At 40.1% G+C, this 15065-nt stretch overlaps 1 protein-coding gene across 1 annotated transcript in view; it reads left to right on the top strand.

Moving 5' to 3' along the window:
* LOC104950757 (tankyrase-1-like) overlaps nt 1-15065 on the top strand; it is a 73442-nt gene that overhangs the window by 52069 nt on the left and 6308 nt on the right. Inside the window, exons 13-17 of the mRNA XM_010777316.1 lie at nt 1289-1460; nt 2352-2431; nt 7027-7172; nt 7753-7918; nt 12466-12752. Of these exons, the coding sequence (XP_010775618.1) occupies nt 1289-1460; nt 2352-2431; nt 7027-7172; nt 7753-7918; nt 12466-12752 (851 nt within the window). The remainder of the gene's footprint in view (nt 1-1288; nt 1461-2351; nt 2432-7026; nt 7173-7752; nt 7919-12465; nt 12753-15065) is intronic.

Raw genomic sequence — 15065 nt, 5'->3', positions numbered from 1 at the left:
CTAGACAGACCCTATTTTTACATAAATTGGCTAATCCACAAATGGATTGGTGTTCCAAATGTTTCCTATGTGTGTGTTTTGATGATTGGGGGTATCTCTTTCTCGTTCCCATGTACAGTGCTTGAAGAAAGTATGCCAATATGATTATTTCTCTTACTAGAAATAATTGCAGTAATCAGCGTTAAACATCGCGTTTTGTGCATCAGACCCTCACATACAAAGCATAGTGTTTACTTCCAGAGCCTCCCTTATGATTGGATATGCAACACTCATACAGGATAGAATTCAGCTTAGCTGGAACACACAGTTTCTTTCAGTGGTGGTGACTCGTCTTATTTTCATTACTGGAACAAATGCGTTTTCTTGCGCTTACTGTGAGATTGCTATCGATGCTGATGCATGTAAGTGTACACAATGTGCTCTCACTGCATCTAGATTTTAATAAGAACACAGGGTCAAACTCGTCGTCTCAGGTCTTCTCTTGTTTTTCTTATCTAATACGTAATTATCTCTCACTTTATTCCTAGTACATCAAAGTAATACTTTCATAATCTTTCCTGGATTGTAAATCAATTATCTTTTAATATGATGTTTCATCAACATGAGGAATTAAGCTTATTTATCATGGTTTTAATTTGATCATTTGAGATTTTTGTATTCATTGACATTTGACCATTATCCAATATATATGAATAACTTTCAAACTAAATACTGTATGTAATAAAGAATATGAATACAAATACATTTGAACCAACCCAATTTCGATAAAGAACGTCATACATTCTGACATGCTCAGTTAAACCATCAAATAAATAAAGCAATTCTACAACGGTTATACAAAGTTACACCTAAACATAATTATTAAACTTCTACAGTATCTAATAATGAACAACTTTCAGGATGATATTTGACTGGTTGTATGAATGTCACATTTTGTTCTTGTTTACGCATACTTAACATCACCAAATCACATGTCTTTATTTATTTATGTTAAATCTGTTCAAATATCTGATGTTGTTGATGGAAAACTCGGCTTAAATGCATAAAAATCTACTAGGATAAGAAAGTTTTTGCAAGCTGCCAGAAATTCATATAGATCTAAAACATATTATTACAACTGTAAAAAAGTAGACCCTGCAGCACACTGTAGATGAGGGTTAACAGGTTCACCGGAACATTTGATTACATGTCATTGAGAATGTTGAAGTATCCAAAGGCGTTTCTCTTTAAAGAGGTGGCGCAGTTAAGTTCTTTAAAGAATCCTAACACAGGGGTTGTGTGTCCGCAGGTGAACGCTGTGGACACGCTGGGTCAGACGGCGCTGCACCGCGCGGCCATGGCGGGCCACCTTCAGACCTGCAGGCTGTTGCTAGGATACGGGGCAGACGCCTCGCTGCTGTCGCTGCAGGGCTTCACTGCTGCCCAGATGGGAAATGAAGCTGTGCAGCAAATACTCAACGGTACGCCAACCACCCTTTGTGTGTGTGTGTGGCTGGGTGTGGTTGCTGTGTTGTTTGGTTGCTATGCAGCTGTTAGTAACTGGGATTAACTGGAATTGTTTTGAAAGGTCAGTATTTATACCTGGAGACTGAAGGTGCAGTTTGATGAGGGGAAAGGCTGAGTGAGCAATCTCACCTGTGCAGTGCTAGAGGAAGTTACACTTTACATTACTGCAGTAATTCCAAATGTAATGTGTGTTTAAATATTCCTTATCAAATACTTTAAGACTTGTATGAGAAACAAGAATTAGGCGTTTCGCAATAAAGCAATACTGATGACATCCTTCATTTTCAAATAAAAATAGATATATTGTGAATAATGCACAAGTGAAAATATAATGTTGTATTATTTATCTTAAGTTGAGTAGATTTGGAATAACCTCCAGCCTATCTGCCTGCCCTGATTTATTGACCGGCTGCATCATCCTTATTTTGTCTTAACCACATCAATTAAATAATCAATTGGAAAATTAACTTCCAAACAAACGGCCGTCAGTCAGTTGTCGTTCTGATGAATGGGGTGGCAGAAAATGATTGAATTACTCTTTAGAATATTGATGAATCACTCTTACCTCCAAACAGTTGTCTGGTTGCAAAGTTGACTGTAGAAATTAGTTTATTTAGCAACAATTTAAACCAAAAATGCTTAAAAATGTGACATTTTCGGATGCGAGATGCTTACCTTGCATCTGTGAACAAACTGACATGCAGCAGTGAATCCCTGGGTTGTGTAATGTCATTTCTCTTCAACATTTGCAGTGGATGCATTTACTTTCATGATTATGTTTTTGCTTTTGCTTATGTTTGCTCAATGCATTATAATCTGTGACTCCTGTATGTTCTGCCCTTTAGAAAACGTGCCGGTGAGGAACTCTGATGTGGACTACAGACTGCTGGAAGCTGCTAAAGCCGGAGACCTGGACACCGTCAAGGTAGATGAGCTAGGATTTCTTTTATTATCAACATTTGGCACTTTCCCTACTTTGTGGTGGTATTAAAGGTTTAGATAAAAGACAATTCCTTCCCTCCACACAATCGCCTTACTTAGGAAATGAACAAAGGAACTGGACCTCAGTAGCCTATGAGTTTTTTTTTTTAATTGAGCAGCTGTATGATTAAAATAATAAAATGTTTAAACCTTAAACATGCCTGAGCTGATAGTCCCACTGAGTAATACAGACACTTGATGGGTCAGTGAAGAAAAACATAATAAATATATACAATTATTTTCAATAATTACATAAAATCTGTTATAAAAGAATTTTCATTCCTGTGTGAAGCAGTGATACACCGCAGAAATAATTTAGGAAAACAAATTAAAAACATGAATTTGTTTTGAGTTAATGGCACAGATTATTATCTTTTTTATTTAAAATGTAACAAAATGACCTTTGCGGCTGCTCGTGTTGCTTTTATGGAGTCTGGTCGCAGTAATTTTGTTAAATGTCAGATGGATATTGTTCTACTTGTATCAAATGTTTTCTGTTCATGTCTTTGTGTTTTTTTTCCATATTGATCTCGGTCAAATTGCAAAGCCTTTGTTTCTTTCAAAAGGCCAACCTTCGTATAAGATTTCCTAACACGGCTCTCGGTATAATCATAGCCGTTGTTAGCCGCTTTGAATTGCCAGCGGGCCCACTCGTGTTAAAAGTGTGGGCGCTTGTCATGCTCTGTAATATGCTTCGGATAAAACCACCCACCAAATGTCAGGACCCGGTAAGATCCGGCAAAGTATTTGACCGAAGTATTTGGTGAGGAGTGAAAATCGTTGTGTGTTTCCCCCGCCGAGACACACAGTGATGGGGTTCTCCAGATGAAGAGGCCCTGTCAGCGTCTGGAGGGTGAGGCTCTGGCAGGTGGGCAGGGAATCTCAGCAGAGCAGACAATGTGCGCTGGTCTGGCTTTCTGTCAGTGGAAGTACACACACTCGCACACACACACAGACTTAGGGTTAACTGTCTGGCTGAGCTTCTGATTGACGGAGGAAGAATTGCACTTTGCACCGTTTCTCGGCTGATTCCTGTCATCTGTTATAACGTAGCGGAGGTCCAGACTGTGCTGTAAATGTTCACCTTTTAGACCACAGGTCGAAAAGCAGGGGCATATTCTACTGCATTTAAAGCAGTAAATACCATTTTATAAATGTAAGAATCTTGTTAGAATGACTCCACATTATATAAACAAAGCTAAGTTTACTGTATTCTGAGATATTTTTAAAAGGAGTAACATTTTGAATAAGCTAAAACGCCTCAAAAACGGAGCTAAAATAGAGTGAAAATTATTCTTATTTCTTAGTTGGCCGAAAATGTTATTCGAAGTGAATGACCTCTCTCAGACAACTAAGCCATTAATACGCGTTCTATATATTTGCTTAACCTCTTCTAAAGGAAGACACACATAGCCTTCATCATAACTCATTTATGCACGGCATCATTTCAAAAATGAGAAAATTGAATTTAAAATGTAATGTTAAGGAAAAGTTGAAGAGTGTTTGTAACAACAGGAAATACATTTCCAGTGTAGAATACTATAACTCAACCCTGAATGTAACCTGTTCCTCAATGATATAGCAAAAATATCCAGTTGTCCAGTGATTTCCATTTGATCAATATACAGAACTATTGAACAAAAACTCTGCTTCGTTAGTACCGATGGTGTTGCCACATAAAAAATCCTCTTTCTTCTGTGCATTGATACATTAGGACTGTGAAAGGGAACACAATCATTTGGACAGAGAAATGTTCATGTAGGCTGAATACAGATTGTGGGTCCCTCTATAATGAATATAAAATGTGTGTATATATAAATATCCTAGTAGCAAACATTCAGTTGCTCTAACATACATTTGAATTTAATTTTTACCACCCAGGTTCAAACTTAACTGATGACATGTTTTTATTTATTGCAGAATTAAAATTTCTCTCAATGTTTTATTGCCTTTTAATAATATTTCCACATTCACAAGCACAAAAAAATGAACATTACATCACTGCTAAATAAGAGAATCAACTACCAAAGACATAAACTGTCTTGACAGCACTTAAACTAAAGTATTTCACTTAAACTTAACTACTTAACGCATAGAAGTACACTAAAATAAAAAAGCAAAGTAAAGAACTACAAAAGAAAAAAAAGATATATAAACTGTATATACCCTCATTTTTCAGCTATTCCTCTTAGCATGGCTCAGGCTACAGTCTTTAACGTTTTTATTCCGGGAAACATGGCTATCATGAACACAGGCTTGATGGCAGTTGAAGTGAGGGATAATAGAGATTGAGGAATATGTCTGCCAGCAGCAGGGTTTCATATTATTTTCTGTACATTATGTTCCGAGCGTGGCTGAAAGAAACTTTAAAACACATTTCCCACTGTGTGCTCTCCTTGTACTCAATGTGTTATTAGGTCTGAAATAACAGCAAAGAGGAAAGTAGAGCTGTTATTTCCTTTGAACAGCAGGGCAGCAGACATGTATTAACTTCAGTGTTTCCCCTAGGATGGAGTCATAGCAGCGGTGCTAAGGCACGCGGGCCCAGCAAAATGTGAGCGCGGCGCGCGTGGACATTTTAAGTGTGTGCGCGTGCGAAGTGCCCTTCCCGCTCATTATGTTTTCTTTTTGCTGCCAGCCAAGAAAACACATACATCGATTAATATATATGTTTCAAATGTATTCAGTTTTGTGATGACTTGCTGCTTTAATTCGTGGGGTGTGTCTTATTCCCTAGGGGGGTTGCCGCGGGGTATGCCCCCCGCGGAAGATTTGTTTTTACTTTTATTATTTATGCCTTCATCTGGTGCCTTGAGCACACAATGACTAGGAGGGGACTAGGATTCTACCTTCTACAACAACCATTGAAAGATCGTTTCCTTTTTAATAATCGGCAAATAATTGAACATACAATATTATCTTACTCTTTGCCAATATACACATATGTAACTTATTTTATTTTTGTGTTTCAGTTTAACAATCACTGTTTTCATCAGGCCAATTTTTTAGGTTTATATCAGGTGTCAAAAGAGCTGGCGTACTAGTAATGAATGCTGGCCAAAGTGGTCATCCACTTCGTTCCACTGCCCCCAGTGACTTGATATCTTGGCCGCTTTGGCCCCCTTCATGCGCAGGAGATCCCTCCGCTCGCGTCGGGCCTCCTGATCAGCCTGTCGGGCTGCTTCTTCCCCATACGATGACGCGTCGCTGCACATTATCCCTTACACTAGCTAAGCTTGTCTAGTGTAATTCATTCTTACACGTAGCTCTTTTATCAAAGCTATTAATTTACTTAATCTAAATGTAACAACATTTTAAATGGTATAATAACTTACATTTCTTATGGCGTTATGACCTTGTCTTCTTCTTGAGGTGATTGTGTCCAAATAAAGTTATGTCTGCTTCAACTTGCTGTTGTCTGTCTTGTCAGGCAGTTTTCCTTCAGCTCTGAAAATGACAGCTTTCCCGCGTATCGGTGGCTCGAAGTTGCCGCGAGCGCTAGGGGGCAGCACTTATAATTCTTTTAATAAAAAAAAAATTTTATTTTTATTTTTTTTTAATCTGCTTGGGGGCTTGCGCCCCCTAGCAGCGGCGCTGCTGAAAACATATAGGGGAAACACTGAACTTCACCTAATAACTTCAATATTGCGGCTGTTGTTTCCTGAAACCTTTAATTTCACGGACATACCTATCATCATAAATACAGGAACAGTGTCTAGCTCTCTCAGAAGCACCGTTTGTTTTGTTTAATGTTGGTTTTGTTTAATGTTGGTTTTGTTTCGTCGTTCATGTTTTTCTAGGAAATAATCCAAAGGATGATGTACACTTTTGAGTCTAGAGACTGATAAATTATCCTCATCCTCCCAACCTGCTCAATATTACTATGAAAGTACAATGTCCATGTTCTTATTATAGCGTGTAAGCATGCTCATGTGCTAATTAGCATGAATTGCAAAGTACAGCAGAGGCTAATGGGTCTTTAGTTCTGGAGAAATGTATGTGCACCTCGCTAACGTCAGGAGGTTTGGTCCCAGTTAAGCTGAAAAAACGGACTAAATTCAGCCATAACGAGCTTTCTTCAAAGTCTTTTTTTATTTATGTAGCCTAATATCACAAATTATTAATGTGCCTTAATGGCTTTACAATCTGTACAGTGTATGACACTCACTGACCTACCTTTGATATAAAAGGAACATGTGAAAAACTATTGCTGCATATTTCAAGGCCATTTCCTACCAGAAGCTTGATTATTTATCACGACCCATCATTCACCTTCAGTCAGAAAGCGGTGTTATTGCACTTTAACATAAAATAAAAACTGTCCTTGATGAGAAGCTCTTGAACTGATCTTATCTTTAGTTCTAATCTTACTTTGTCCTTTAAAGCTGAATAATAGAAGCAATAATGTTCTACGTGAGTGGTTATGCTGAAGGGAGGATCATAGATCTCCGTCTTCATGGCTCCTTGCTTGATCGTCTCTCTCATTTAAGAAACAGATATTCATGTTAATCGTCCCTCTTCGTCTCTGTCTCTCTCCAGTCGTTGTGCACGGCTCAGAATGTGAACTGCAGAGATCTGGAGGGAAGACACTCCACTCCCCTTCACTTTGCTGCCGGCTACAACCGAGTGTCGGTAGTGGAGTACCTGCTGCAGCACGGGGCAGACGTTCATGCCAAGGACAAAGGGTGAGAATCTTCATGTTATGATTGAATTTGGGCCGAATTAACAGGCAGGTGTCGCATGTATATGTATACATGTGTAAATTGCTCATTTAAAGGTCACCTATTATGCAAAATCCACTTTTTCACTTATTTTAGTCCCCTCTGTGTAAAGAGATTCTGAAAGTTTCAGGAAAAAAGATTTGCCATCTGAAAATGAGCTGATCAGATTTTGCCCACTTTATGATAGATTTTTTTGGCTTGTGTAACCATTAGCCAATCACCAACCAAGGTACCCCCCCCCTTATCACCTGAATCTCCTCCTAGTGCACCATTGTGTTCTTTTTAACCAAATCTCTCTCAGAGGGGCGTGGGGGGGGGCTCCTTATTTTCATCTAACGTAAGAGACAGAGAATCGGCCATTTTAAAACAGGGCTGAAACAGAGGGGATTATGGGATGCTACAATGATCTGTTTGGTGTTTCGAGCCAAACACTTCAGAGACATATTTTGTATTTATCTGAGACCTATAATATATTGATGAAAAACAGTATAATAAGTTACCTTTAAATCCTGATAAGTGATGAAAGTTATTAATTTCTCCACAGAGGCCTGGTCCCCCTCCATAACGCCTGTTCGTACGGTCACTACGAGGTGGCCGAGCTGCTGGTCAGACACGGAGCCTCGGTCAACGTGGCCGACTTGTGGAAGTTCACGCCGCTCCACGAAGCCGCCGCCAAGGGCAAATACGAGATCTGCAAACTGCTGCTGAAGGTTAGCATGCACTTTCCTTTCCGAAAGCCTTACAAACTCTCCGTGCAACAAATGAATATCAATTAACTGAAGCATAATCAACTATTGTTTGGATACCCAGTGGCAGCCACTTCTATGAAAATCAGACAAGTCATGAATAAAATGTGTGGAATAACAGTCATTACAGTCCTTAAATTGGCGGTATTTGCTAAAAGGTGTGATTTGTCATGGTCTCTGGGAGTTTATTCTAACCAGTCAGACTACAAGTCTTGTGAAATGTTGCAGTTTTACAGCTTTTGTTTTCCATCACAAACACCTCCAGACAAAGCAAAACCCCCACACTGTTGTTGCCATATGGAGGCGCATAAATTATTGTTAGATCAACACACAGCAAACTGAGACGAACATCAACTGCAGGGAAAATGTGCTGCTTCATCATTTTTATCCAATGAACGACTTTACTGTTGCAACACAAAGAGATGAAACTTGGAGCGATCTGTTGGACGCATTAAGGACAATCAAACAAACAGAATGGGAGAAAAGAGTGGCCAAAACAATACCACAGAATTGGAGTTGTGTTAAATAGATTTAGAAACTATTGCTCGTATGGATAGGACATGGGACAGAGAGAGATCAGCAGTGAGGCGGTGCAGCCAGAGATCGGTAAGGTCAGACGGACAAACTAGTAAAAAACGAAACTGCTGCACCCAACAGTTCACTGCAGTAACAATCACTAATCGGGGGGGAGGGGATAAGTGCAGTTGAGCAGTGCTGGTGGTGACAAAGTAACAGTGTGGGGATGTGGGGTGTGGAGTTGCTGGAATGACAGATATGGTTGAGTGGAGTGGGCAGTGTTAAGGAAGGTGACAGTTCTTTGGGGAGGAAAGTGGTTTTCAAGTGAAATGGAAAAAAGACTTAGCAAATAGGTCATGACTTAAAAGCTGAAGCAGAAGAAAAACAACTGGGATCTGTGTGGAGCGTGGACAAATGAACACGCGGAATTCCATCAGTTCAGCTCATTGCAGTCTTTTCTTCTGAAACCTGAGTGGAAATGACAAAACATTTTTAGAAATATTGCAAAACAATCTTGTTAAAATAGTTGATGTAAAAATAATTAGCAAAATTCAATTTGGTAAAAGAGAAACAAATTAAAGGGGCCCTATTATGCTCAACCCTCTGAAGGGATTTGAGCCTTTGCAGACCATTTACATGCACAAAAACCAATATAACACACTGCAGGAGAGGGAAAACCCCAAAAAGCATAATGGTGCTGATTTAAGGAAATAAACGTGATGTATACAAAAGCTTTTGCTACCCTGAAGAGACCAAATTAACAGCTAAATCAAAACCGTTTTAGGTCCATCTGGCGGTTATCTTGTTGTGTCCACTTCTGCTGCGGTGGTATAAGGGTTTTCAAACTGGACAATTGTCGCTATCTACTTTAAATCTCGCTTCACCAAGTCCTATGAATACCTTAATAGTAGTTCATCGAAAAACAACCGCCATTCGCCTAATCTTTTGCCAATTTTCGCATCGTTTATTCAAAAGTTGGCAACATTTATGTAAAAAGCATTAAGGCTGTTCTAAAGACTTTCTAAGATTTATGATGGCCTTTTCCTTTCATTAGGGTTAGGGTTATCAACTAACTAACTAAGAAAACTCTCCCCACCACAATGAGATGATTTCGTAGCTAATTCAGCAAATCCTCCAGTAGCACAATCCGCCTCAGCAGCTTCGTTCATGTTCATTTAACAAAATCTCTTATTTATTTATAGCGAGTGATTTTTCAGTTCCCGTCTGGTGTGACCTCAGTGTCAGTGTGTGACCTTGGAGTGCTGCTAACTCTCAGTAAGTGCTCTCCAAACAGCCGTTGACTTCAGAGATACAGCAGCTCCCTCAGGCCGCTCTGATCTGAGGTCTGGAGGCAGAGGTTAGAAACACACATACAGACGATCGATTCTTCAAGGTGGTGGGAAGGTTTGGCATTTTTCCACTCTGCTTGGAAAATCCTAAAGTAAGCTTGAGCTTGGCATCGCCCTCATTTCCCCTCTAACACACACGTACACAGAATCCCGCACATGGGAGTTAATCTGCCGCGGCCCCCGGGATACAACTGTTCTCTCTTTTTGGAGTTCAGCAATAGGTTTTCTTTTGTCTGCTCTGTTTGTTGTCAACTTTCTTTTGTCCCCTTTCTGTGTAGGATCTGTGCTCGGAATAAAATGTGCTCCAAGTGCTGTGATTTTCAGCGGGGATTTTGTGATGCACAAAACACGTATTAGCATTTCTTTTGTTGGGAGAGAAGTTTAGGAACATAATGCGTTTTTCCTCCAATTAAAGGAGAATCTGCTTTGTTAGCACTTGGCTTGAAACGTGTGAACTCCCATGACTTGTGATCTGGGTGGGATGTGTCATCGTCTTGCAAGAGACCGACCTTCAGGCAAGCTGTGTGACATTTTCCTTTTTGGCTTTCTTTTTATTATGGATGTCACTGTTCACAATAAACCCCCATCTATGTGTGAGTTTGTGACCATGCTAGCAGTGCGGTCTAGAGAGGGTCCAAACTGAAATATCTGAACAACTATTGTCTGGAATGCCACGGCATTTGGTACAGATGGCATTGCTCTCAGACTCAGCTCTATCTTGAGAATCCAAAAAACTGAATTGAAGGAAGTGGATAAATGATTTAAATAGTACCTTATAGCAAAAAAGCATATTTTATTCAATTATCTAGATCAGGGGTTCCCAAAGGGGGGTCGCGAGACCCCGAGTGGGGGTCGCGAGATGATTACAAAATAAAAAAATAGATTAATTTTTTTTATAAGTAAAAAAATATATATATATTATTAATAATAACGATTGCAGAGACATTTTTTTCTTTGACAATCCACTAGCGCAGTGTTTGTCAAACTTTTTTTTTTTTTTTTTTCTGAAATTAATTCACTAGCACCCCCCCCCACCCTCTCTGGCACTGTTATTTGGGAGGTCGCGGGCTGAAAAGTTTGGGAACCCTTGATCTAGATCACGTAACTTGATATATGACACTTGGATTATAGGGGTTTGGTCTTAACTGGGTAACGGGCGCCGTGCCCTCTTACTTTTGGCGTGCGACCCTCGAACCAAAATGCTGATTTTCCCCATTACATTTTAAAGTGAAAACAATATTTTTGTTCTTCAAAAATGGTCTTATAACAAAAAAAATATGAAACTTTAGTCCGTCCGACGGTATAAACAGCTTTGTTTTTATGGAGCTCCGACGCCTCGTTGTTTAACGTCCGCGCCGCCATCTTCTATATGGGCGTTGTCACGAGAATTTTATATACAAGATCAGAGCCCTCATACGATATTTTTCTAGAAAAACCCCTGCTGTGTGTAGACTGGATGATTTGAATTTTGTTTGCTGTTGTTGGCCATCATTTACTTTCATATATCAAGAAATGTCTCCTTTTTTGGATTCTTCGTTACCCGTGGATTCATGCAAATTCAAGGCAACAGTGGGTGACTAACGGATATACAAATAATCATTTTTGGGAGATGCATTCCCATCATCTTATTTGTGCGCAAATCAAAAAATAATAAATGCATCAGCTTTTCTGAGCAAGATAATTGTTCAAAGAGCTCAAAGGTTGCAAAAGTATTCACTTCTGTAAATGGGAAATCTTTCATGAACTGAATATAGGCGGAATCCATCGAAAGACTCACAAAAGCGACATGTGTTTATATGTTAATGTCCCCAATTATGACTTGAATGGGTCTCTATTCTCACTTTCCTGGAGAGCGAATAAATTACAGTGAGAATATGATTACAGCAGCAGCAAAGGGATAATAGAAAAAGTAGGGCAGACAAATCAGAGGAGGGATAGGTTCAAAAAGTTTTTAAAGGGGAATACAGCAGCGACAGATGTTTAACGGACAGTTTCAGGACAGCAGTGGATACCCGGGGGAGTGGTCTCACAACATCAAGCTTTAATGAGGGGTTTTACAAAACTTGAAATGAAATGACAAGTGAAAGTGTCACCTAGGCATTGAACGATGAAAATGTTTTTCTTTCCAGCCCGTCTCCAGGGCTTGTGTTTTCCACTTCGCTGGGTGTCCTGTCCTCACCCCTCTCCCTCCCTCTCTCCCGCAAATTACCTTCATCTTCCCCTCGCTTGTCAAATAGAAGGGTTTCCTCTGGGATTCAAACAGTAAGGGATTTAGGGGACTGATGTTTTTGTTTAGGGGAAGTTGATGACAGCTTATATTCTGTACCAGGAGTATGGTGGCTAAATGATTTACAATAAGGATATAATTGCGATTCGATTATTGTGCCTTTTGTCCCTTTTTTGGAAAATATATCACACTCATTCTAATGTTCATTATAAACATGATGTTTTTGTCCATGCTACCATATGCCTATTTTTTACCAACATTAAGCCATTTTGTCTTTTGTCATGACAGGAACATGTATGCTTTTTGATTGAAAACACTGTCTGCCATAAATATTTAAGGACTTACGGTTGATAAAACATTTACCTTTTTTTTTTAAAAAGAAAAATCTTTATTTCTTCCTTTTCTGTTTTGGCCTGCAGCACGGAGCAGATCCCACCAAGAAGAACCGAGACGGGAACACGCCTCTGGACCTGGTGAAGGACGGGGACACGGACATCCAGGACCTGCTGCGAGGGGACGCCGCGCTGCTGGACGCCGCCAAGAAAGGCTGCCTGGCCCGGGTGCAGAAGCTCTGCAGCCCCGAAAACATCAACTGCCGGGACACGCAGGGACGCAACTCCACACCTCTGCACCTCGCAGGTAATTCACATGAAGAGACATCAAATAAAAAGCTGCGCACACATTCACAGATCATTCTAATAAGTTGGCATGTTACGTTGGAGGCTAAATAAAGGATCAAAGCCAGCTTTGTTGTTACTGTTTGGCTGAAGTTTGTAGGAGCACATTTGAACATGGCGTATCTTCTGGTAGAGTCACAGAGTCTCCTGGGATTTGTGCCTAGTGTAGTGCCAAGAACAAGGTAGTAAACACCCAGACATCTGAAGTGTTCAGGGCAGAAACAGCGTGTTCACTGACAGGCAGACTGGAAAACTGAGCAATTTCATTATATTTTTTATAACACATAAATCACTTATTTTACTGGTGTTATTGTATGAAACAAAGTGAAAACCCTCATTGTGTTTAAAAAAACACATCGGTTTATGTGGCATGACATCCATGAAAAAGGTAGCTGATTGGTTCCTTTTTAAAGAGTCCCTTTTATGCTTTTTTTGGTTTTCCCACTCGAAGTGTGTTATATAGGTTTTTGTTCATGTGAATGGTCTGCAAGGGTTAGAATCCCGCCCTGATTGGACTCCTGTATTTACTTCAGTAACATCACTTTGTGACACTCGCGCTTCTACTGGCAGCACATTGTATCTGATAGGCTAAGGGGTGGGATACCTCTAAGCGGTTCAAAAGTCACAACAGAGCCGGCCAGCTAACCAATCAGAGCAGAGTGGGCTCTGGTTTCAGACAGAGGGTGAAAAGAGGTGTTGCAGCACAGGCAGGATGAGAAAAATAAAGAGCTTTTGAAGATTAAAGCATGTAAACATGTCACAGTAGAGGCACTAAATACAAATATGAACCTGAAAATAAGCATAATAGGGCCCCTTTAATCTTTAACAAATAAATGAAGGTAATTCATGTTACAGATAGACATAGTTTTTTAACCGTTAAAACCACATAGAAAAACAGTGAAACGGTACACTCTGCTAAAAGAAACCAAACCAAACAAAGGGGTTCAGCATCTCTGAAATATACCTGGGAGCCTGACCACGCAGTGCCTCTAAAGCAATCTGCAAGATCCTAAAATAAGTAGTTAAATGCACCGGGAGCAGTGAGGGGAGGCAGGGGTGAGGGCAATGTGTTGTTGTTTTTATGGCGACATAAAAATAGTAGCTATGGCGTACTCTATATAACGACCTTGGATCTCACACAAACTTGACGAAGTTTTAAACCCTGAAAGCAGAGATACTGTGGGTCTTCTAAGGTGCGCACACACACACACACACACACACACACACACACACACACACACACACACACACACACACACACACACACACACACACACACACACACACACACACAGGATTTATTCAGGTTCTGTAATCGTGATAAGCTTCAGAGATAACACCACTCTGCATAAACATAAGACAAGAATGTCTTTGAACCGCACCTTTAAATGTCAGGGAGTGGCAATATTTAGATAGTGTATTTTTATCTTTGTGCTTGGTACATTTACTTATCGAGACCGCCATAAAACGACGGGCACACACTCTGACACGATGGGGAGATTACAAAGGAATTTTGTGAGAGTTCGCTTAAGGTTAGGCTAAACTATGGTCTCTTAGTCTTAAATAAAGTCACGTGGTTAACGTGTTATCGTAATGTTGGAATTAAACCGTGGTTGTCAGGGGTGAAGGTAAATGCCTCTGCCTGCAGTGTTTCTTCATATAATCCATACAAAATCTGTTCCTGTGTTTTTAAACTCCATATTTCTAAAGCGTTTCATTACTAACCTGGTGTGTGTGATGATAAAAGTATATCTTATACGAAACCATTTTTGGCATTTTTAAAGTTAAGAAACTGCAGAAAAACACTTTGAAGGTCTTTTTTCTTCTTCATAGCGCTGACCATTTAGACACACACCCACGCACCCTCTGCCTTGCTTGTAAAAGGAAAAGATGATTATAGGATGTCATGCTGCAGCTTATGTAGGCTGACACCCTCATTTCTGAGATTCCCCTCCTCGACTCCTATCCTCGACTCCTATCCTCGATACTTAGTCCCGCCCACAGGAGATGCGAGCGGAGGAGTCGAGGAGGGGAGCCGAGGAGAGAGGAGGGGAAGCAGCAGGCGGTTAGAGAAATGAGAACTCCTCTCCTCTGAGCGGCCATTTTAAAGAGACGTCCATCAATGATGACAGGAGGCACAGCAGCCCTCTGTCTGATGGACAGATGTGTTCATGACGACTTATATATTTNTTAGGTCTGAAATAACAGCAAAGAGGAAAGTAGAGCTGTTATTTCCTTTGAACAGCAGGGCAGCAGACATGTATTAACTTCACCTAATAACTTCAATATTGCGGCTGTTGTTTCCTGAAACCTTTCATTTCACGGACATACCTATCATCATA

The sequence above is a fragment of the Notothenia coriiceps genome, unplaced genomic scaffold (genome assembly GCF_000735185.1).
Source record: "Notothenia coriiceps isolate Sejong01 unplaced genomic scaffold, NC01 NC01_scaffold00017984, whole genome shotgun sequence".
Lineage (NCBI taxonomy): Eukaryota > Metazoa > Chordata > Actinopteri > Perciformes > Nototheniidae > Notothenia > Notothenia coriiceps.
The sequence above is the reverse complement of the archived record's forward strand: the minus strand, read 5'-3'. Positions and strand labels throughout refer to the sequence as shown.